General features: G+C 44.9%; 1 protein-coding gene and 25 non-coding genes across 37 annotated transcripts in view; 6 read left to right on the top strand and 20 right to left on the bottom strand.

Moving 5' to 3' along the window:
* The window catches only part of tenm4 (teneurin transmembrane protein 4), a 180,509-nt gene extending 176,416 nt beyond the window's left edge, over nt 1–4,093 (top strand). For all 12 annotated transcript variants that reach the window (XM_061781959.1, XM_061781960.1, XM_061781954.1 and 9 more), the window contains one exon: nt 414–4,093. In XM_061781959.1, the coding sequence (XP_061637943.1) occupies nt 414–1,172 (759 nt within the window). In that variant the 3' untranslated portion in view covers nt 1,173–4,093. The remainder of the gene's footprint in view (nt 1–413) is intronic.
* Nucleotides 4,094–8,662: 4,569 nt separating this feature from the next.
* Nucleotides 8,663–8,735, top strand: trnar-ucg (transfer RNA arginine (anticodon UCG)). The gene has a single exon. It is a non-coding gene; the product is annotated as a tRNA-Arg (tRNA).
* Nucleotides 8,736–8,851: 116 nt separating this feature from the next.
* On the top strand, nt 8,852–8,924 carry trnar-ucg (transfer RNA arginine (anticodon UCG)). The gene has a single exon. It is a non-coding gene; the product is annotated as a tRNA-Arg (tRNA).
* Nucleotides 8,925–9,229: 305 nt separating this feature from the next.
* On the top strand, nt 9,230–9,302 carry trnar-ucg (transfer RNA arginine (anticodon UCG)). Its single transcript has one exon. It is a non-coding gene; the product is annotated as a tRNA-Arg (tRNA).
* Nucleotides 9,303–9,803: 501 nt separating this feature from the next.
* trnar-ucg (transfer RNA arginine (anticodon UCG)) lies at nt 9,804–9,876 on the top strand. The gene has a single exon. It is a non-coding gene; the product is annotated as a tRNA-Arg (tRNA).
* A 302-nt stretch (nt 9,877–10,178) lies between these two features.
* On the top strand, nt 10,179–10,251 carry trnar-ucg (transfer RNA arginine (anticodon UCG)). Its single transcript has one exon. It is a non-coding gene; the product is annotated as a tRNA-Arg (tRNA).
* Nucleotides 10,252–10,834: 583 nt separating this feature from the next.
* trnar-ucg (transfer RNA arginine (anticodon UCG)) lies at nt 10,835–10,907 on the bottom strand. The gene has a single exon. It is a non-coding gene; the product is annotated as a tRNA-Arg (tRNA).
* A 95-nt stretch (nt 10,908–11,002) lies between these two features.
* On the bottom strand, nt 11,003–11,075 carry trnar-ucg (transfer RNA arginine (anticodon UCG)). Its single transcript has one exon. It is a non-coding gene; the product is annotated as a tRNA-Arg (tRNA).
* A 108-nt stretch (nt 11,076–11,183) lies between these two features.
* On the bottom strand, nt 11,184–11,256 carry trnar-acg (transfer RNA arginine (anticodon ACG)). Its single transcript has one exon. It is a non-coding gene; the product is annotated as a tRNA-Arg (tRNA).
* Nucleotides 11,257–11,384: 128 nt separating this feature from the next.
* On the bottom strand, nt 11,385–11,457 carry trnar-ucg (transfer RNA arginine (anticodon UCG)). The gene has a single exon. It is a non-coding gene; the product is annotated as a tRNA-Arg (tRNA).
* Nucleotides 11,458–11,552: 95 nt separating this feature from the next.
* trnar-ucg (transfer RNA arginine (anticodon UCG)) lies at nt 11,553–11,625 on the bottom strand. The gene has a single exon. It is a non-coding gene; the product is annotated as a tRNA-Arg (tRNA).
* A 108-nt stretch (nt 11,626–11,733) lies between these two features.
* On the bottom strand, nt 11,734–11,806 carry trnar-acg (transfer RNA arginine (anticodon ACG)). Its single transcript has one exon. It is a non-coding gene; the product is annotated as a tRNA-Arg (tRNA).
* Nucleotides 11,807–11,934: 128 nt separating this feature from the next.
* trnar-ucg (transfer RNA arginine (anticodon UCG)) lies at nt 11,935–12,007 on the bottom strand. Its single transcript has one exon. It is a non-coding gene; the product is annotated as a tRNA-Arg (tRNA).
* Nucleotides 12,008–15,282: 3,275 nt separating this feature from the next.
* Nucleotides 15,283–15,355, bottom strand: trnar-ucg (transfer RNA arginine (anticodon UCG)). Its single transcript has one exon. It is a non-coding gene; the product is annotated as a tRNA-Arg (tRNA).
* Nucleotides 15,356–15,463: 108 nt separating this feature from the next.
* On the bottom strand, nt 15,464–15,536 carry trnar-acg (transfer RNA arginine (anticodon ACG)). The gene has a single exon. It is a non-coding gene; the product is annotated as a tRNA-Arg (tRNA).
* A 128-nt stretch (nt 15,537–15,664) lies between these two features.
* trnar-ucg (transfer RNA arginine (anticodon UCG)) lies at nt 15,665–15,737 on the bottom strand. Its single transcript has one exon. It is a non-coding gene; the product is annotated as a tRNA-Arg (tRNA).
* A 3,276-nt stretch (nt 15,738–19,013) lies between these two features.
* Nucleotides 19,014–19,086, bottom strand: trnar-ucg (transfer RNA arginine (anticodon UCG)). Its single transcript has one exon. It is a non-coding gene; the product is annotated as a tRNA-Arg (tRNA).
* A 108-nt stretch (nt 19,087–19,194) lies between these two features.
* trnar-ucg (transfer RNA arginine (anticodon UCG)) lies at nt 19,195–19,267 on the bottom strand. The gene has a single exon. It is a non-coding gene; the product is annotated as a tRNA-Arg (tRNA).
* Nucleotides 19,268–19,541: 274 nt separating this feature from the next.
* trnar-ucg (transfer RNA arginine (anticodon UCG)) lies at nt 19,542–19,614 on the bottom strand. The gene has a single exon. It is a non-coding gene; the product is annotated as a tRNA-Arg (tRNA).
* A 118-nt stretch (nt 19,615–19,732) lies between these two features.
* trnar-ucg (transfer RNA arginine (anticodon UCG)) lies at nt 19,733–19,805 on the bottom strand. The gene has a single exon. It is a non-coding gene; the product is annotated as a tRNA-Arg (tRNA).
* Nucleotides 19,806–19,906: 101 nt separating this feature from the next.
* trnar-ucg (transfer RNA arginine (anticodon UCG)) lies at nt 19,907–19,979 on the bottom strand. The gene has a single exon. It is a non-coding gene; the product is annotated as a tRNA-Arg (tRNA).
* Nucleotides 19,980–20,543: 564 nt separating this feature from the next.
* Nucleotides 20,544–20,616, bottom strand: trnar-ucg (transfer RNA arginine (anticodon UCG)). The gene has a single exon. It is a non-coding gene; the product is annotated as a tRNA-Arg (tRNA).
* A 105-nt stretch (nt 20,617–20,721) lies between these two features.
* trnar-ucg (transfer RNA arginine (anticodon UCG)) lies at nt 20,722–20,794 on the bottom strand. The gene has a single exon. It is a non-coding gene; the product is annotated as a tRNA-Arg (tRNA).
* Nucleotides 20,795–20,913: 119 nt separating this feature from the next.
* On the bottom strand, nt 20,914–20,986 carry trnar-ucg (transfer RNA arginine (anticodon UCG)). The gene has a single exon. It is a non-coding gene; the product is annotated as a tRNA-Arg (tRNA).
* Nucleotides 20,987–21,094: 108 nt separating this feature from the next.
* On the bottom strand, nt 21,095–21,167 carry trnar-ucg (transfer RNA arginine (anticodon UCG)). Its single transcript has one exon. It is a non-coding gene; the product is annotated as a tRNA-Arg (tRNA).
* A 274-nt stretch (nt 21,168–21,441) lies between these two features.
* Nucleotides 21,442–21,462, bottom strand: part of trnar-ucg (transfer RNA arginine (anticodon UCG)) — a 73-nt gene continuing 52 nt past the window's right edge. Inside the window, exon 1 of the tRNA in view lies at nt 21,442–21,462. This exon is cut by the window's right edge and continues 52 nt beyond it. This is a non-coding gene — a tRNA (tRNA-Arg).

Genomic DNA, 21,462 nt, shown 5'->3' with positions numbered 1-21,462 from the left:
AAATAACTCTGTGAAATAAATACAAATCACTTTTTGCTTTCTAGAAGACTATGGCCTATGTTCAGACTCACGGGTTCGGCCACACGTCATTTGTTTTTCATGATTTCTAGTTTTCCTATGTTTTTTTTTCTCCTCTTCGCCTACCGGGACAAATTTGCGCCGATAAAAATCGTCAATCAACGAATCGTACCAAAACGAGGGCGCACGAAACCCCTGGTTCTACTGCATTTGCTTATTTTGGTGCCGATGCCCAGGCTTATGGGAAAGTAGTCATTGGTGTCAAGGACGTATACTGGGGTGATACATCTCGACTGAGAGATTTTTGAGGAGAGGAACTACGTTGCTAGTAGAAGTCGCGTACGCTTTTGTTTTGCGAGTCACGTGACACAAACATGTGCGTGTTTGCTCCGCAGTCGCTGCTGGGTGTTCAGTGTGAAGTTCAGAGGCAGCTCAAGGCCTTCGTGAAGCTGGAGCGCTTCGGCCAGATCTACCACGCCAAGAGCGCCGGTTGCGCCCAGACCGAGGACAAGACGGTGTTCGCGTCAGTGGGGTCGATCTTCGGGAAGGGCGTCAAGTTCGCCATCCGGGACGGTCGCATCAGCACGGACATCGTCAGCCTGGCCAACGAGGACGGGCGTCGCACGGCGGCCGTGCTGAACGACGCCTTCTACCTGGAAGCGCTGCGCTACACCGTGGCCGGCGTGGACACTCACCACTTCGTCAAGCTGGGCTCGGCGGAGGGCGACCTGGGCCTCATCGGCATGGCGGTGGGCCGGCGCACGCTGGAGAACGGCGTCAACGTGACCGTGTCCCAGGTCAACGCCGTGCTCGACGGCCGGACCCGCCGCATCACCGACATCCGGCTGCAGTACGGCGCGCTGAGCCTCAACACGCGCTACGGTAGCAGCGTGGACGAGGAGAAGGCGCGCGTGCTGGAGGCGGCGCGCCAGCGCGCGGTGGCGCAGGCGTGGGCCCGTGAGCGCCAAAGACTCCGCGACGGCGAGGAGGGTTCGCGCACCTGGACCGAGGGCGAAAAGCAGCAGCTGCTGGGCTCGGGGAAGGTGCAGGGATACGACGGCTTCTACGTGGTGTCGGCCGAGCAGTACCCCGAGCTGGCCGACAGCGTCAACAACGTCCACTTCATGAGACAGAGCGAAATGGGCCGCAGGTGACATGAACGCGCCGCGTGGCGTGACAGACTCGCGTGGACGACTGTGGACCTCTTGCCAAAGACACTTCGGTTCGCCGCCATTTTGGTAGTCTGTGGTTGCAGCTTGGTTTTGAATAGAAAATCTCACCAACAAAATACAAAAACGACGGGTTGCACTGAATCTGTGTTGTCATTCCTTCTTTCTATTTTCAACACACAAAAAAACCAGCCACAGGACTCAGTTTGATTTTCGAGATTGAATTTGTCGTGTTTCTGCAGTGGCGGGCCGTCTGTGGAGACTTCATCAACTTAATCCATCTCCTAATACCAAATACGATACAAAATGCATAACATAACAGCGCACAATATTTCAATATTTATCTCATAACATGACCAAAATATGAAACACAACACACTCACACAAAATGTTCTTTAGTAAATGTATGGATGCAGTGTGGTACGAGTTCCAATGGTGGTACCCGTGCTCCCTCTTGTGGTGTGTGAAAGAATCATTGAAGATAATACAAATCCAATTTAGAACATTGAAAATGAATTTCAATTTAAAAAATGAAGCTTGTAGCTCCGCCTGTTTATAGCCTGTTTAACCTTTCATTTTCAATCCAGTACATTAGAGTTTTTACTTTTCATACACAGTGGACTGACGCTAATCGCGTGGGCTAGGCTGGAGCGCGAATCACCGCCCCGCCCCAAGAAAAAAGAATGGAAAAAAAATTCTAAATCTGCAAATAGGCGAATCCATGGGTGCTGTACGGCGAGTATGCGGGGGTCCACTGTACGCTACATCTTTAGAAGTACAGTTCAGTTTTGTTTCACATTTAAGTCGAATATTGAATTTGCCTTTCATCTTTAACTATTTTTTGCCACATTTTTTTGAAGTACAATTTTTACTTAACATTTGTAATTGAATCAATTCAGTTTTTTTTATTTAATTTGTCTATATTTAATGTTCACAACAATAATAAATATAGTTTTTCTTTCTTGTTATTTGATGAACACTTAGGCCTACTACTTTCCTGTACTTTAATGTTGGACATTATCACATTCACTGCCATTGACGGTTTTAGAAGTCAAATATCCATGTTAACTGGGAAGGCTGGCAGGAAATTAGTTAAGTTGGTACTTGGAGAGTTAAGTATTTTTTTTAGTCGGATGGATGGATGGATGGATGGATGGATGCATTCATGCAATGCGGCTAGCTAAAGACGCGTTTTGCTTGTCGAACTCGGCATGCTCTGACCAACCAATCAGAGGGCGGGAAAATGCTGACGTGATTGACGGCCAGCTAGTCGGCGCTCGAAGGGAAATTTGAAATCTGGTGAAAGAAACGGTGCCGTTGCTAATATGGTTGAATTTACAACGACCAGCACTACTGATTCTGAAGGATCATCTGACGTGTCGTGGTGAACAAGGTAACGTCGCTTTACTTGCCAAACATTCGAGTCACGTAAACCCGACCGACCATTTTCATAATCAAATCAAATTCAGTCCTTTGGCACATTTTTCCATGTTGTAGTTTTGATCTCAGCCTGAAATTGAAATATATTGAAAAAAGGCTTTTTGTTGTTGTTGTTTTTTGTGCTAAATTGACAAACAACAAAATAAGTCCCTTTCTTGTTTGCTAACTGAAGATGGAAAGAAAGAATGATACATGAATTGCATTGCACAGTTAGAAGAGTGCCCTTCTCCTTTCTCCGAGATTCGCGAACAGTCTTCGCCCTCCAAGTGCGGCCGATCGAGGGGCAAAACGACATTTTTCGGACTTTGCCCCATCGTAGCCGAGGGCCACTGGGAGCCGTTCTTCGGCTCAGATTGTTATGCCCCAACTTGCTCCATTCTGCCTTTTCCTCAGCCAAGGAGATTCCTTCTCTTTTAATCACATTTTTCTTTTTCTTTTTTTTCTTTTTTTTTTTTTTACTACTTGAAACTTGTCGCGCATTGATAACGAGCTGTTGTGTTTGCGGGCGAGGAGGCTCGTCAGTGTTTTCCGTGTGGACTGCTGAATGATCAAAAGTGCTAAAAAAAAAAAAAAAAAAAAAAATTTTTTTTAAAGTTAATTTAAGGGATTTGATGGCACTTTTTTTTAGCAAAGAAAAAGTGCTCCTCTTTCATTTTCACTCGTTACAAACAAACACACAAGACCGCTTCCCGTTTTTTTTCAGTTCATCAATAGTGATAACAAACAAACCAACAACAGATGTGAACGTTACAAACAAATGTGAACCCGTGTCCCTTTTACCGTCCGTTGTTGTAGTTCACCAGTAACGGCGACAGTATTCCGATGTGTGCCGCTTTTGCATTGCGGGCAGGATGAAAGAGATGCTACGTGGACAAAAGTAATGAGACGCCGTCACTGAATTAATCGGGACAATTTCCGTTCCGGGAGAATTGAGAGCAAAGTCCATCAAGGCCCGCTTGGATGAATTTGATTAGGCGGAACGTTTCGACCTCAAGTTAAGGCGTCCACTTTTGCCTTCACGGAACGCAACGCACGCACGGGACCAGCAGGTGTTCCTGGTTCTGTTTACACTCGGTTGGGCGTCAAGGACAATTGAACGTGTCACGATGTGATTCGGTACTCGACTGCACGCCTGCCTCTCTGTCCGCCCGTCAAAACAGTCGTGTGAGTCTTTTTTGTGTCTTGAGTTATTTTGTTGTGTCATTTTGATGTTCAATGACGGCTGCACTGACAACTTTTTTTTTTTTCCCCTCCCATTTTGTTCCCCCGTCCGCTAAAGTTTTGTTTGAGTTTCCAACACTGTGTTTTTCTCCCTTTTTTTTCTTCTGAAAGCGTGTAAATATGACTCAAGCAGCGAGCTGTAAATGAAAAACATGCAAACTGTAGATACCGCTTAGAGCTACATCCTGTGTAGTCTTATGAAGGTAGAACGAGGGGAAAAAAATAAAGGGAATATTTTGTGTTTATATTTGTGTGTGTTGTGTTTTGTGTCATTGGGAATTGTCCACATCCGCATCTTAAAAATGACAAAATTAACCGAAGGAAGCACACAAATACTTGAAATGAATGTTTTTTTAAGTGAATATTTTTAAAATTGTATCTAAAAAAATAGCTGAGCCAAAATATCGTCATATTTCCTAGAGTTAGGCTTTCAAAACAGGGTTTGAAAACTGTTAGGGTTTCAAAGTAGGGTTTCAAAACAGGTTTAGGGTTTCAAAGAAGGGTTTCGAAACAGTGTTAGGGTTTCAAAGTAAGGTTTCTAAACACGGTAAGGGTTTCAAAGTAGGGTCCCTAAACGGGGTTAGAGTTTCAAATTATGGTTGCAAAATGGGGTGGGGGTTTCAAAGTTGTATTTCAAAATAGGGTTTCAAAACGGGGTTAGGGTTTGTCAAAGTAGGGTTTGGAAACGGGGTTATGGTTTCAAAGTACGGTTTCAAAACAGGGTTAGGATTTCAAAATAGGGTCTCTGTTTCAAAGTAGGGTTTCTCAAATTGTAATGATTTAACGTGAACGTTCCCATCTCACACCTCGTCGTTCAAGCTCGTTCCCTTGTTTTATAATCCTCCTTCCTTGCTCAAGTGCCTGAAAGCTTTTGTTTACTAGTGACGCCATCGGCGCTACTGCCACCCCAAAGTACGTGTGCCTCACGGTGAAAAGTTCTTCTTGCATTTTGCCGCAGCGAGCCAATATTTTTGTTTACGCCTGCAGGCGTGCGCACTCAGGCTGGAATCCTAACGACGAGGATTTCTTCACCTCAGGTCCGCTGGCCTCCCAAAACTGACGAGCGCCCGCTGCAAACCGGCCAAAATGCCGACGTCAAAGCAAAACGGTCGACTTCCAGTTCGCGATACATCGCCGCAATCCTTCGATTAGCGGGCGGGTTGATGATCAAGAAGATAAATGGAGAGACTTGCTGAGTGCTGCTGTTTTGGTTAGCAAGAAAGTTCAAATGGGTTACAGGATCTGTGTGTCAATGAATGGCAAACTCATTTAATAAACATATTTTTAAGATCCGATCGGCCGTGTAGTGAAGATTGTATTTTGGGCTTCCAGCAATTTGCCTGACAAGAAGAACAAAAATGTGAAGTTTCCCATATGATTGAGCCTATGATGTTATCTTAAATGGCATTTTGAAGGACAACAAAGTGTGGAAAAGAAAGATGATGAACACCCCTTTTTTAACAGCCCGATATTTGCTGTCACCGCTGTAATGTGTGGCCTTGTAAAGGGAAGAAAAGCGGTCTAATTGCTCTTGATATTGATTAAAGCGTCACGTAAATCACGCTTGGCTATAAATAAACTCCCTTTATCCTAATGCAATTTATATAGCACAAGGGGAAAAAACAGGTTGCTGTCTGGTTTGAAAATAGATGTAATATGTATTTAGGTCAAAGCAATCCAACAACAAAAAATGCCCAACTTGGGCCTTTTTTTATTTCTCATTTTGGACCACTGAGGGAAGGCATTTTATTATGGACGTTGCATTTGGTTACAAGGAGAAGTGCCAAAAGTCATCACATTAGCGTGTAATTAAGTACAAGTACAGATATTGGTGTCAAAAGAAAAACCCTCTGGTAAATGTATGTATAATTCTTGTACCGAAGTAAAAATAAAATCTGAAATCAATGAAAATGAAATTTTCTCCGATGGCACTCCAGCAAATGACTTCAGTACAGATTTTGTTTTTTTGCTGTTTAGCGGGTCCAGAAGTGCCCTTGTTGCTAGGCAAAATGTGTGGGGCAGGCACAACCGTTGGTGTTGGCCGGGGGCACACACCCCCGGGGGAGGGTGATCACACGCATCACATGTTGCTAGGTAGAATTTGTGGAGCAGAAGAATTGGCCCATGCACCCCGAGGGCTTTGCATTTGGGAGATTTTAATAACTGACTGGGATTAAAAGTGATATTTAAGTCTGAAGGTGCATACATTTACATTGTCCCGTCCCCCCCACTAAATAATAAGGTTAACTGTATTTATCTTCTATAAAACGTAATCTTTTTGCATTTTTTGACCTTGAAAGGTATGCAAAGCATTCACCTGCTGACATTTCTTAATTGTTGATTGGGTTGGGTCGAGAGGACGAGTCGTGTTCTTTCTTCTTCAATGATTGTTCAGTTAAATTCTTTTACTCTTTAGTTCTCGTTACGGATAAATCTATTGAAATGTCATGCTTTTTAAATGTACTATTTTTGTTGATATTTATGCTTAGTTTTTTCCAAAATTCCTTGGCTTAACTTCCCATGGAAATGGACCAGAAATTTTGCACCCATTTTAAGACACCTGGGAAGTTAAGGAATGAAAAAATAAATCATAATTTGATTCCTGTAGTTATGGCTTCTCTTAGAGGGCTGTTAGGACTTTCAAACTGTAGACATTTATAATTTCCTCATCATATTATTACATACAGTATACAGCAAAAAAATGATGGATAACTAGTTTTGAAATACAAAGTCAAGGAAAACAATTTGTTCAACGATTGTCCAATTTATTTCCAACAGTGGTTTGGTAACAAAAAAACAAAAAACACTTGTAATCTTTCAACATTATTCAAATTTTGGAACAGATTTTTAGCAAGAAACATGAAGTAGATGCACATGATTTGCTTTCGTCGGCCACATAAAATGACATGGTGGGCCACATCTGGCCCCCGGGCCTTCAGTTTGACACCAGTGCTTGAAAGTCTACAAAAACTAGGGAAATTATGTTTTTTTTTTTTTTAAATTGACTATTTGTACACACATATTAAATATGAAAAACTCTCCCTCCATAGATACATTCTGAAAGGAGACAACCTTTTGATGTCTGATTTCACAAAGCTTTATCTTTGCGCAAAGCTTGTGCTGCTTTCACTTTCTCATTTTCTTGTCACTGATAATGGCACTTGTTGGACAAGCAACAGTGCGGCTTTTTTGTGTGTGTCAAATTGGATAAACAGCAAGTGGCAGTTATTTGCTGGGGGGGAAAAAATAAGAAGTGAAAGGTCTCCTGTGACTGCGGCCCGGCCCTCAAAAAGCTGGCTTTTCATCCCGCATGCATAGTTTCAAAATAAGGAAAGAAAGAAAGAAACTGCAAACCAAAGTGTAACACCTGCCGTCTTTCAAATGGCTCCGGTGTTTATTTTCCAGGCAACGAGCGATGTTTTGCACAAAAAAAGAGGGCCACCTGTTGTGTTCTTTGCAGCAACTATAAAGCCACCCCCCAAAAAAATACATCAAAATGGGAAAAGAGCGCGTGCACGTTGGCTGCACTTCAAGTGTCTCCACAACGCCGAGCGGTCCGCAATCTGTTGTGCGTCTGAGCGGACAGCGGGACGAGCTCATCTTTTAATCATCCGGGTCTCGCGTTCCCGCCGCCATGCAAATGATGGCGCCATTATAAAAGCTTAATGGTGCAGGGGGATGCTAAACCGAGCGGCTATTGAGGGAGCGCGACGAACATCCCAGAAGGTTCTCGGTCTCGTTCGGAAGCCCGCCGCCGTGACGTGCCGTTCAAACAGTCGACGCAGACGAAACCCGAGCGCTCGTTTTTAAAATGTCACCGTTGCGCGGGTCAGCCGGAGGTCGGCGGCGGCTGTCGCGCATGCTAATGGAAAATGTGTGATAGAAGCAGGGTCGGCCGAGCACACGATTCTACGTTAAATCGAGCTTCACAACACTGACGCTGGCCACAAGAGAAATATAGCAAGCTATAAAAATCGAAATTCTTTCCACGCGCACACACACAACGCACAGTTTGAATCTATTGCGGCTAGCTAGTGTAGTTAGCGGTTTGTGTTTTGTTGACTGAGTCGCGATGACTAGCTTAACTGGTGATTGTTACGTTAACTTTGGTCAAATGTGGTTCCTTAAATTTATGTTGGACCGTGAAGGGACTCGAAAACCTCAATCTTCTGATCCGAAGCTATCCTCAGCTATTTCCTGAGAAACTCATTTTTTTTTTATGCTCTTTTCTGTAACATGCTAAGATGTCACAAAATGGCGACCTAAGCTGATAGGAAAGTAGTAATTGTCAAGGGAATACGGATGTTGAAGTGATACATCTCAAAAACGGTATGTCGAGGAAGAGCTGCGTATGTTTATGCAGTGCTGAAATCAAATCATCTGTAAGCCATTTGTTTTTATGCTTAAATATTGTTTCATTTAAGTGTTTTGGGGGTCAAAGTTAACTTTTAATACAAGCAATAGAATGACAATGTATCTTGAACAAGAGCCTGCATGAAATACTTGTGGAAGACATGATACTAAGATGCCGCATGTTCTCTTTTCATTTCATTATTTTGAGCAATGTTTCCAAAAGCAACTCAAATGCTAGAACTTGATTGAGAAAGATCTTAGTTTCATCACTTCATTGTAGTGGACCGCTGCTATCCTCGACATACAAAGGTCTTCATACCGTTGTTGAGCTGAATCTTTGGCGCGATTCATTGTATTCATTCACACGTGGCCACGTGGCCGAAGGAAGATTGAGGATTCGAGTCCCGTAGGCTCTTCAGCTTTGAAAATGACAATGTGCAATGCATTAAGACTTAGCAAATGACTATGTGGCCTAATGGATAAGGCGTCTGACTTCGGATCAGAAGATTGAGGGATCGAGTCCCTTCATGGTCAAAGCTCTTTAGCTTCGGAAATGGGAAAAGATTCGCTCTTCCTCGACATATGGAGATCTTCACTCGCATGGGATGTTTTGTTTCTCTGACCTCATTGTCAATGGCAGTTTGACAAGTGGCCATGTGGCCTAATGGAGAAGGCGTCTGACTTCGGATCAGAAGATTGAGGGTTCGAGTCCCTTCATGGTTAAAGCTCTTTAGCTTCGGAAATGGGAAAAGATAAGCTCTTCTTCGACATACGGAGATTTTCACTCGCTGGGATGTTTTGTTTCTATGTCCTCATTGTCAATTCCAGTGATGACAGTAAATGACTATGTTGTCTCATGGAGAAGGTGTCTGATTTCAGATCAGAAGATTGAGGTTTCGAGACCCTTCATGGTCAATGGTCTTTAGCTTCGGAAATGGGAAAAGATTTGCTCTTCCTCGACATACGATCTTCACTCGCAAGGGATGTTTTGTTTCTCTGACCTCATTGTCAATGGCGGTGCAGCAAGTGGCTATGTGGCCTAATGGAGAAGGCGTCTGACTTCGGATCAGAAGATTGAGGGTTCGAGTCCCTTCATGGTCAAAGCTCTTTAGCTTCGGAAATGGGAAAAGATTTGCGCTTCCTCGACATATGGAGATCTTCACTCGCATGGGATGTTTTGTTTCTCTGACCTCATTGTCAATTCCAGTGATGACAGTAAATGACTATGTTGCCTCATGGAGAAGGTGTCTGACTTCAGATCAGAAGATTGAGGGTTCGAGTCCCTTCATGGTCAAAGCTCTTTAGCTTCGGAAATGGGAAAAGATAAGCTCTTCTTCGACATACGGAGATCTTCACTCGCTGGGATGTTTTGTTTCTATGTCCTCATTGTCAATTCCAGTGATGACAGTAAATGACTATGTGGCCTCATGGAGAAGGTGTCTGACTTCAGATCAGAAGATTGAGGTTTCGAGACCCTTCATGGTCAATGGTCTTTAGCTTCGGAAATGGGAAAAGATTTGCTCTTCCTCGACATATGGAGATCTTCACTCGCATGGGATGTTTTGTTTCTCTGACCTCATTGTCAATGGCAGTGTGACAAGTGGCCATGTGGCCTAATGGAGAAGGCGTCTGACTTCGGATCAGAAGATTGAGGGTTCGAGTCCCTTCATGGTTAAAGCTCTTTAGCTTCGGAAATGGGAAAAGATAAGCTCTTCTTCGACATACGGAGATTTTCACTCGCTGGGATGTTTTGTTTCTATGTCCTCATTGTCAATTCCAGTGATGACAGTAAATGACTATGTTGCCTCATGGAGAAGGTGTCTGACTTCAGATCAGAAGATTGAGGTTTCGAGACACTTCATGGTCAATGGTCTTTAGCTTCGGAAATGGGAAAAGATTTGCTCTTCCTCGACATACGATCACTCGCAAGGGATGTTTTGTTTCTCTGACCTCATTGTCAATGGCGGTGCAGCAAGTGGCTATGTGGCCTAATGGAGAAGGCGTCTGACTTCGGATCAGAAGATTGAGGGTTCGAGTCCCTTCATGGTCGAGCATGTTTAGTTTCTCTATTGAGACTGGCAATAGTGTTGTGTTTTATACCATTTTGAGCAATGTTTCCAAAAGCAACTCAAATGCAATACCTTGATTTACAAAGTTTGTTTCCGAAGCAGAAGACCGTTGACCATGGAGGGACTCGAACCCTCAATCTTCTGATCAGAAGTCAGACGCTTTTTCCATTATGCCACTGAACTAACATCAGCGACACCCTGAGAAATTCCCAGATTTTTATAGTTTTGTGCACTTTCTGTAATGTCCTAAAATAACACAAGATGGTGCCAAAGACCTTATAAGCTAATTAGGAAAGCAGAAATTGGTGTGATGGAAGTAAGGTTTCAATTGTACCAACAAAATCCCCTCATTGACAATGAGGACAGAGAAATATAGCTGAATAATTTTTTTTTCAACGTTCACTATTCGCGGTGTGGTCCCTGCTTGTTGAAGGGATGAAACTCAACTGTAAGATCTTTGTAAATCAAGGTATTGCATTGAAAGCATCCAGCATTTGAGTTGCTTTTGGAAACTGTGCTCAAAAATGGTATAACACATCACATTACTGACAAACTCATCACCCTTGACCATGAAGGGACTCAAACCCTCAATCTTCTGATCCGAAGTCAGACACCTTGTCCATTAGGCCACATGGCCACTTATTGTGCCATCAGAATCCCCTCATTGACAACTAGGACAGAGAAATAAGCCACTAAACCATTGCCAGTCTCAATACAGAAACTAAACATGCTCGACCATGAAGGGACTCAAACCCTCAATATTCTGATCCGAAGTCAGACGCCTTCTCCATTAGGCCACATGGCCGCTTATTGTACCATCAGATCCCCCTCATTGACAACTTTGAAAGAGAAATAAGCCACGCCTATAAAACACAACACTATTGCCAGTGTCAATACAGAAACTAAACATGATCGCCCACAAAGGGACTCGAACCCTCAATCTTCTGATCCGTAGTCAGACGCCTTCTCCATTAGGCCACATGGCCACATGTTAGCCCTTTTGGGACAACAGCTTTCAAAAAAAGTCGGCTGTAATCACGACAAAAAAATCCCATGCGAGTCAAGATCTCTGTGTTGAAGAGCACGTTTTCCCATTTCCGAAGCTAAAGACCCTTGACCATGAAGGGACTCAAACCCTCAATCTTCTGATCCGAAGTCAGACACCTTGTCCATTAGGCCACATGGCCACTTATTGTGCCATCAGAATCCCCTCATTGACAACTAGGACAGAGAAATAAGCCACTAAACCATTGCCAGTCTCAATACAGAAACTAAACATGCTCGACCATGAAGGGACTCAAACCCTCAATATTCTGATCCGAAGTCAGACGCCTTCTCCATTAGGCCACATGGCCGCTTATTGTACCATCAGATCCCCCTCATTGACAACTTTGAAAGAGAAATAAGCCACGCCTATAAAACACAACACTATTGCCAGTGTCAATACAGAAACTAAACATGATCGCCCACAAAGGGACTCGAACCCTCAATCTTCTGATCCGTAGTCAGACGCCTTCTCCATTAGGCCACATGGCCACATGTTAGCCCTTTTGGGACAACAGCTTTCAAAAAAAGTCGGCTGTAATCACGACAAAAAAATCCCATGCGAGTCAAGATCTCTGTGTTGAAGAGCACGTTTTCCCATTTCCGAAGCTAAAGACCCTTGACCATGAAGGGACTCAAACCCTCAATCTTCTGATCCGAAGTCAGACGCCTTCTCCATTAGGCCACATAGTCATTTACTGTCTTCTTCTTCTTCTTTTCCTTTCGGCTTGTCCCGTTAGGGGTCGCCACAGCGCGTCATCCTTTTCCATGAGAGCCTATCTCCTGCATCCTCCTCTCGAACACCAACTGCCATCATGTCTTCCCTCACGACATCCATCAACCTTCTCTTTGGTCTTCCTCTAGCTCTCTTGCCTGGCAGCTCCATCATCATCATCCTTCTACCAATATACTCACTCTCTCTCCTCTGGACGTGTCCAAACCATTGAAGTCTGCTCTCTCTAACTTTGTCTCCAAAACATCGAACCTTGGCTGTCCCTCTGATGAGCTCATTTCTAATTTTATCCAACCTGGTCACTCCGAGAGCGAACCTCAACATCTTCATTTCCGCCACCTCCAGCTCTGCTTCCTGTTTTCTCTTCAGTGCCACTGTCTCTAATCCATACATCATGGCTGGCCTCACCACTGTTTTATAAACTTTGCCCTTCATCCTAGCAGAGACTCTTCTGTCACATAACACACCTGACACCTTCCTCCACCCGTTCCAACCTGCTTGGACCCGTTTCTTCACTTCCTGACCACACTCACCATTGCTCTGGACGGTTGACCCCAAGTATTTAAAGTCCTCTACCCTTGCCATCTCTTCTCCCTGGAGCCTCATTCTTCCCCCACCACCCCTCTCATTCATGCACATATATTCTGTCTTACTTCGGCTAATCTTCATTCCTCTGCTTTCCAGTGCATGCCTCCATCTTTCTAACTGTTCCTCCAGCTGCTCCCTGCTTTCACTGCAGATCACAATGTCATCTGCAAACATCATGGTCCACGGGGATTCCAGTCTAACCTCATCTGTCAACCTATCCATCACCACTGCAAAAAGGAAGGGGCTCAGGGCTGATCCCTGATGCAGTCCCACGTCCACCTTAAATTCTTCTGTCACACCGACAGCACACCTCACCGCTGTTCTGCTGCCCTCGTACATGTCCTGTATTATTCTAACATACTTCTCTGCCACTCCAGACTTCCGCATGCAGTACCACAGTTCCTCTCTGGGTACTCTGTCATAGGCTTTCTCTAGATCTACAAAGACACAATGTAGCTCCTTCTGACCTTCTCTGTACTTTTCCATCAACATCCTCAAGGCAAATAATGCATCTGTGGTACTCTTTCTAGGCATGAAACCATACTGTTGCTCGCAAATACTCACTTCTGTCCTGAGTCTAGCCTCCACTACTCTTTCCCATAACTTCATTGTGTGGCTCATCAACTTTATTCCTCTATAGTTGCCACAGCTCTGCACATCACCTTTGTTCTTAAAAATGGGCACCAGTACACTTTTCCTCCATTCCTCAGGCATCTTCTCACGCACTAGAATTCTATTGAACAAGCTGGTCAAAAACTCCACAGCCACCTCTCCTAGATGCTTCCATACCTCCACAGGTATGTCATCAGGACCAACTGCCTTTCCATTTTTCATTCTCTTTAATGCCTTTCTAACTTCCCCCTTACTAATCATTGCCACTTCCTGGTCCACAACACTTGCCTCTTCTACTCTCCCTTCTCTATCATTTTCCTCATTCATCAACTCCTCGAAGTATTCTTTCCATCTACCTAGCACACTGCTGGCACCAGTCAACATATTTCCATCTCTATCCTTAATCACCCTAACCTGCTGCACATCCTTCCCATCTCTATCCCTCTGTCTGGCCAACCTGTATAGATCCTTTTCTCCTTCTTTAGTGTCCAACCTGCCATACATGTCATCATATGCCTCTTGTTTTGCCTTTGCCACCTCTACCTTTGCCCTGTGTCGCATCTCAATGTATTCCTTTCGCCTCTCCTCGGTCCTCTCAGTGTCCCACTTCTTCTTAGCTAACCGTTTTCCTTGTATGATTTCCTGTACTGTGAGGTTCCACCACCAAGTCTCCTTCTCTCCTTTCCTGCCAGAAGATACACCAAGTACTCTCCTGCCTGCTTCTCTGATCACCTTGGCTGCAGTGGTCCAGTCTTCTGGAAGCTCTTCCCGTCCACCGAGAGCCTGTCTCACCTCTTCCCGAAAAGCTGCACAACACTCGTCCTGTCTCAGCTTCCACCACATGGTTCTCTTCTCTGCCTTTGTCTTCCTAATTTTCCTCCCCACCACCAGAGTCATCTTACACACCACCATCCTATGCTGTCTAGCCACACTCTCCCCTACCACTACCTTACAGTTGGTAACCTCCTTCAGATTACATCGTCTGCACAAGATGTAATCCACCTGCGTGCTTCTACCTCCGCTCTTGTAGGTCACCCTATGTTCGTGCCTCTTCTGGAAAAAAGTGTTCACTACAGCCATTTGCATCCTTGTTGCAAAGTCTACCACCATCTGTCCCTCCAAGTTCCTTTCCTGGATACCGTACTTACCCATCACTTCTTCATCACCCTTATTACCTTCACCAACATGTCCATTACAATCTGCACCAATTACGACTCTCTCTCTGTCTGGGATGCTCAGAACTACATCATCTAGCTCCTTCCAGAATTTCTCTTTCACCTCTAGGTCACATCCTACCTGTGGGGCATAGCCACTAATCACATTACACATAACACCCTCAATTTCAAATTTCAGCCTCATCACTCGATCTGATACTCTTTTCACCTCCAAGACATTCTTAGCCAACTCTTCTTTTAAAATAACCCCGACTCCATTTCTCTTCCCATCTACACCATGGTAAAATAATTTAAACCCTGCCCCTAAACTTCTAGCCTTACTGCCTTTCCACCTGGTCTCCTGGACACACAATATATCAACCTTTCTCCTAATCATCATGTCAACCAACTCCCGAGATTTTCCTGTCATAGTCCCAACATTCAAAGTCCCCACATTCAGTTCTAGGCTCTGTGTTTTCCTCTTCTCTTTCTGCCGAAGAACCCGCTTTCCACCTCTTCTTCTTCTTCTTCTTTGACTTCGACCCACAGTAGCTGAATTTCCAACAGCGCCCTGCAGGTTGACGGCGCCGGTGGCGGACGTTGTTAACCCGGGCCACGACCGATCCGGTATGGAACTCTTTGGATGAACGCTCATATTTGTTTGGCAAGGTTTTAAGCCGGATGTCCTTCCTGACGCAACCCTCTGCATTTATCCGGGCTTGGGACCGGCCTACAGTTTGCACTGACTTGTGCCCCCCATAGGCATTTAGTGTAATCATTGGAATTAACAATGAGGGCGTAGAAACAACATCCCAGCGAGTGAAGATCTCCGTATGTCGAAGAAGAGCTTATCTTTTCCCATTTCCGAAGCTAAAGAGCCTTGACCATGAAGGGACTCGAACCCTCAATCTTCTGATCCGAAGTCAGACGCCTTGTCCATTAGGCCACATGGCCGCTTATTGTACCATCAGATCCCCCTCATTGACAACTTTGAAAGAGAAATAAGCCACGCCTATAAAACACAACACTATTGCCAGTGTCAATACAGAAACTAAACATGATCGCCCACAAAGGGACTCGAACCCTCAATCTTCTGATCCGTAGTCAGACGCCTTCTCCATTAGGCCACATGGCCACATGTTAGCCCTTTTGGGACAACAGCTTTCAAAAAAAGTCGGCTGTAATCACGACAAAAAAATCCCATGCGAGTCAAGATCTCTGTGTTGAAGAGCACGTTTTCCCATTTCCGAAGCTAAAGACCCTTGACCATGAAGGGACTCAAACCCTCAATCTTCTGATCCGAAGTCAGACGCCTTCTCCATTAGGCCACATAGTCATTTACTGTCTTCTTCTTCTTCTTTTCCTTTCGGCTTGTCCCGTTAGGGGTCGCCACAGCGCGTCATCCTTTTCCATGAGAGCCTATCTCCTGCATCCTCCTCTCGAACACCAACTGCCATCATGTCTTCCCTCACGACATCCATCAACCTTCTCTTTGGTCTTCCTCTAGCTCTCTTGCCTGGCAGCTCCATCATCATCATCCTTCTACCAATATACTCACTCTCTCTCCTCTGGACGTGTCCAAACCATTGAAGTCTGCTCTCTCTAACTTTGTCTCCAAAACATCGAACCTTGGCTGTCCCTCTGATGAGCTCATTTCTAATTTTATCCAACCTGGTCACTCCGAGAGCGAACCTCAACATCTTCATTTCCGCCACCTCCAGCTCTGCTTCCTGTTTTCTCTTCAGTGCCACTGTCTCTAATCCATACATCATGGCTGGCCTCACCACTGTTTTATAAACTTTGCCCTTCATCCTAGCAGAGACTCTTCTGTCACATAACACACCTGACACCTTCCTCCACCCGTTCCAACCTGCTTGGACCCGTTTCTTCACTTCCTGACCACACTCACCATTGCTCTGGACGGTTGACCCCAAGTATTTAAAGTCCTCTACCCTTGCCATCTCTTCTCCCTGGAGCCTCATTCTTCCCCCACCACCCCTCTCATTCATGCACATATATTCTGTCTTACTTCGGCTAATCTTCATTCCTCTGCTTTCCAGTGCATGCCTCCATCTTTCTAACTGTTCCTCCAGCTGCTCCCTGCTTTCACTGCAGATCACAATGTCATCTGCAAACATCATGGTCCACGGGGATTCCAGTCTAACCTCATCTGTCAACCTATCCATCACCACTGCAAAAAGGAAGGGGCTCAGGGCTGATCCCTGATGCAGTCCCACGTCCACCTTAAATTCTTCTGTCACACCGACAGCACACCTCACCGCTGTTCTGCTGCCCTCGTACATGTCCTGTATTATTCTAACATACTTCTCTGCCACTCCAGACTTCCGCATGCAGTACCACAGTTCCTCTCTGGGTACTCTGTCATAGGCTTTCTCTAGATCTACAAAGACACAATGTAGCTCCTTCTGACCTTCTCTGTACTTTTCCATCAACATCCTCAAGGCAAATAATGCATCTGTGGTACTCTTTCTAGGCATGAAACCATACTGTTGCTCGCAAATACTCACTTCTGTCCTGAGTCTAGCCTCCACTACTCTTTCCCATAACTTCATTGTGTGGCTCATCAACTTTATTCCTCTATAGTTGCCACAGCTCTGCACATCACCTTTGTTCTTAAAAATGGGCACCAGTACACTTTTCCTCCATTCCTCAGGCATCTTCTCACGCACTAGAATTCTATTGAACAAGCTGGTCAAAAACTCCACAGCCACCTCTCCTAGATGCTTCCATACCTCCACAGGTATGTCATCAGGACCAACTGCCTTTCCATTTTTCATTCTCTTTAATGCCTTTCTAACTTCCCCCTTACTAATCATTGCCACTTCCTGGTCCACAACACTTGCCTCTTCTACTCTCCCTTCTCTATCATTTTCCTCATTCATCAACTCCTCGAAGTATTCTTTCCATCTACCTAGCACACTGCTGGCACCAGTCAACATATTTCCATCTCTATCCTTAATCACCCTAACCTGCTGCACATCCTTCCCATCTCTATCCCTCTGTCTGGCCAACCTGTATAGATCCTTTTCTCCTTCTTTAGTGTCCAACCTGCCATACATGTCATCATATGCCTCTTGTTTTGCCTTTGCCACCTCTACCTTTGCCCTGTGTCGCATCTCAATGTATTCCTTTCGCCTCTCCTCGGTCCTCTCAGTGTCCCACTTCTTCTTAGCTAACCGTTTTCCTTGTATGATTTCCTGTACTGTGAGGTTCCACCACCAAGTCTCCTTCTCTCCTTTCCTGCCAGAAGATACACCAAGTACTCTCCTGCCTGCTTCTCTGATCACCTTGGCTGCAGTGGTCCAGTCTTCTGGAAGCTCTTCCCGTCCACCGAGAGCCTGTCTCACCTCTTCCCGAAAAGCTGCACAACACTCGTCCTGTCTCAGCTTCCACCACATGGTTCTCTTCTCTGCCTTTGTCTTCCTAATTTTCCTCCCCACCACCAGAGTCATCTTACACACCACCATCCTATGCTGTCTAGCCACACTCTCCCCTACCACTACCTTACAGTTGGTAACCTCCTTCAGATTACATCGTCTGCACAAGATGTAATCCACCTGCGTGCTTCTACCTCCGCTCTTGTAGGTCACCCTATGTTCGTGCCTCTTCTGGAAAAAAAGTGTTCACTACAGCCATTTGCATCCTTGTTGCAAAGTCTACCACCATCTGTCCCTCCAAGTTCCTTTCCTGGATACCGTACTTACCCATCACTTCTTCATCACCCTTATTACCTTCACCAACATGTCCATTACAATCTGCACCAATTACGACTCTCTCTCTGTCTGGGATGCTCAGAACTACATCATCTAGCTCCTTCCAGAATTTCTCTTTCACCTCTAGGTCACATCCTACCTGTGGGGCATAGCCACTAATCACATTACACATAACACCCTCAATTTCAAATTTCAGCCTCATCACTCGATCTGATACTCTTTTCACCTCCAAGACATTCTTAGCCAACTCTTCTTTTAAAATAACCCCGACTCCATTTCTCTTCCCATCTACACCATGGTAAAATAATTTAAACCCTGCCCCTAAACTTCTAGCCTTACTGCCTTTCCACCTGGTCTCCTGGACACACAATATATCAACCTTTCTCCTAATCATCATGTCAACCAACTCCCGAGATTTTCCTGTCATAGTCCCAACATTCAAAGTCCCCACATTCAGTTCTAGGCTCTGTGTTTTCCTCTTCTCTTTCTGCCGAAGAACCCGCTTTCCACCTCTTCTTCTTCTTCTTCTTTGACTTCGACCCACAGTAGCTGAATTTCCAACAGCGCCCTGCAGGTTGACGGCGCCGGTGGCGGACGTTGTTAAACCGGGCCACGACCGATCCGGTATGGAACTCTTTGGATGAACGCTCATATTTGTTTGGCAAGGTTTTAAGCCGGATGTCCTTCCTGACGCAACCCTCTGCATTTATCCGGGCTTGGGACCGGCCTACAGTTTGCACTGACTTGTGCCCCCCATAGGCATTTAGTGTAATCATTGGAATTAACAATGAGGGCGTAGAAACAACATCCCAGCGAGTGAAGATCTCCGTATGTCGAAGAAGAGCTTATCTTTTCCCATTTCCGAAGCTAAAGAGCCTTGACCATGAAGGGACTCGAACCCTCAATCTTCTGATCCGAAGTCAGACGCCTTGTCCATTAGGCCACATGGCCGCTTATTGTACCATCAGATCCCCCTCATTGACAACTTTGAAAGAGAAATAAGCCACGACTATAAAACACAACACTATTGCCAGTGTCAATACAGAAACTAAACATGCTTGACCATGAAGGGACTCGAACCCTCAATCTACTGATCCGAAGTCAGACGCCTTCCCCATTAGGCCACATAGTCATTTACTGTAATCACTGAACAAAAAAATCCCATGCGAGTGAAGATCTCTGTGTTGTGGAAGAGCACGTTTTCCCATTTCCGAAGCTAAAGACCCTCACCCATGAAGGAATTCGAACCCTCAATCTTCTGATCCGAAGTCAGACGCCTTCTCCATTAGGCCCCATGGCCACTTATTGTGCCATCAGAATCCCCTCATTGACAACCAGGACAGAGAAATAAGCCGCCTGTATAAAACAATGGAATTTCCAGTCTCAATACAGAAACTAAACATGCTCGACCATGAAGGGACTCGAACCCTCAATCTTCTGATCCGAAGTCAGACGCCTTCTCCATTAGGCCACATAGTCATTTACTGTAATCATTGAAATTGACAATGAGGACGTAGAAACAAACATCCCAGCGAGTGAAGATCTCCGTTTGTCGAAGAAGAGGTTATCTTTTCCCATTTCCGAAGCTAAAGAGCCTTGACCATGAAGGGACTCGAACCCACAATCTTCTGATCCGAAGTCAGACGCCTTGTCCATTAGGCCACATGGCCGCTTATTGTACCATCAGAATCCCCTCATTGACAACGGAAAGAGAAATAAGCGGACACAATACAATGCAATTGCCATTCTCAATAGAGAAACGAAACATGCTTGACCATGAAGGGACTCGAACCCTTAATCTTCTGATCCGAAGTCAGACGCCTTCTCCATTAGGCCACATGGCCGCTTATTGTACTATCAGAATCCCCTCATTGACAACGAGGACATATAAATAAGCCAGAAGACAATACTATTGCCAGTCTCAATACAGAAACGAAACATGCTCGACCATGAAGGGACTCGAACCCTCAGTCTTCTGATCCGAATACTGATACTTGTGGAAACGGCATTCAACCCTATGAAGATCTTCGTATGTCGAGGAAGAGCTGTGTATGTTCATGCAGTGCTGAAATCAAATCAGCCATTTTTATGCTTAACGTGTTTCGGAGTAAAGTTTCTGGTTTTCTCTTCAGTTTGAACTTAATACAAGCAATAGAATGACAACATATCTTACGCAAGAGCCTGCATTCAAGGCTTTTGGAAACAGGATTCAACCTGGGTGGAAGAGAACATAATACTAAAATGTTGCATGTACTAAGATGATGCGAAGTCAGACGCCTTGTCCATTAGGCCACATGGCCGCTTATTGTACCATCAGATCCCCCTCATTGACAACTTTGAAAGAGAAATAAGCCACAACTATAAAACACAACACTATTGCCAGTCTCAATACAGAAACTAAACATGCTCGACCATGAAGGGACTCCAACCCTCAATCTTCTGATCCGAAGTCAGACGCCTTATCCATTAGGCCACATGGCCACTTATTGTACCATCAGAATCCCCTCATTGACAACGGAAAGAGAAATAAGCGGACAAACACAATACAATGCAATTGCCATTCTCAATACAGAAACTAAACATGCTCGACCACGAAGGGACTCGAACCCTTAATCTTCTGATCCGAAGTCAGACGCCTTCTCCATTAGGCCACATAGTCATTTACTGTAAACATTGAAATTGACAATGAGGACGTAGAAAAAAAACATCCCAGCGAGTGAAGATCTCCGTATGTCGAAGAAGAGGTTATCTTTTCCCATTTCCGAAGCTAAAGAGCCTTGACCATGAAGGGACTCGAACCCTCAATCTTCTGATCCGAAGTCAGACGCCTTGTCCATTAGGCCACATGGCCGCTTATTGTACCATCAGATCCCCCTCATTGACAACTTTGAAAGAGAAATAAGCCACGACTATAAAACACAACACTATTGCCAGTGTCAATACAGAAACTAAACATGCTTGACCATGAAGGGACTCGAACCCTCAATCTACTGATCCGAAGTCAGACGCCTTCCCCATTAGGCCACATAGTCATTTACTGTAATCACTGAACAAAAAAATCCCATGCGAGTGAAGATCTCTGTGTTGTGGAAGAGCACGTTTTCCCATTTCCGAAGCTAAAGACCCTCACCCATGAAGGAATTCGAACCCTCAATCTTCTGATCCGAAGTCAGACGCCTTCTCCATTAGGCCCCATGGCCACTTATTGTGCCATCAGAATCCCCTCATTGACAACCAGGACAGAGAAATAAGCCGCCTGTATAAAACAATGGAATTTCCAGTCTCAATACAGAAACTAAACATGCTCGACCATGAAGGGACTCGAAC

The sequence above is a fragment of the Phyllopteryx taeniolatus genome, chromosome 8 (genome assembly GCF_024500385.1).
Source record: "Phyllopteryx taeniolatus isolate TA_2022b chromosome 8, UOR_Ptae_1.2, whole genome shotgun sequence".
NCBI classification, from domain to species: domain Eukaryota; kingdom Metazoa; phylum Chordata; class Actinopteri; order Syngnathiformes; family Syngnathidae; genus Phyllopteryx; species Phyllopteryx taeniolatus.
Note: the sequence above shows the minus strand (reverse complement) of the source record. Positions and strands in the feature narration are given on the sequence as shown.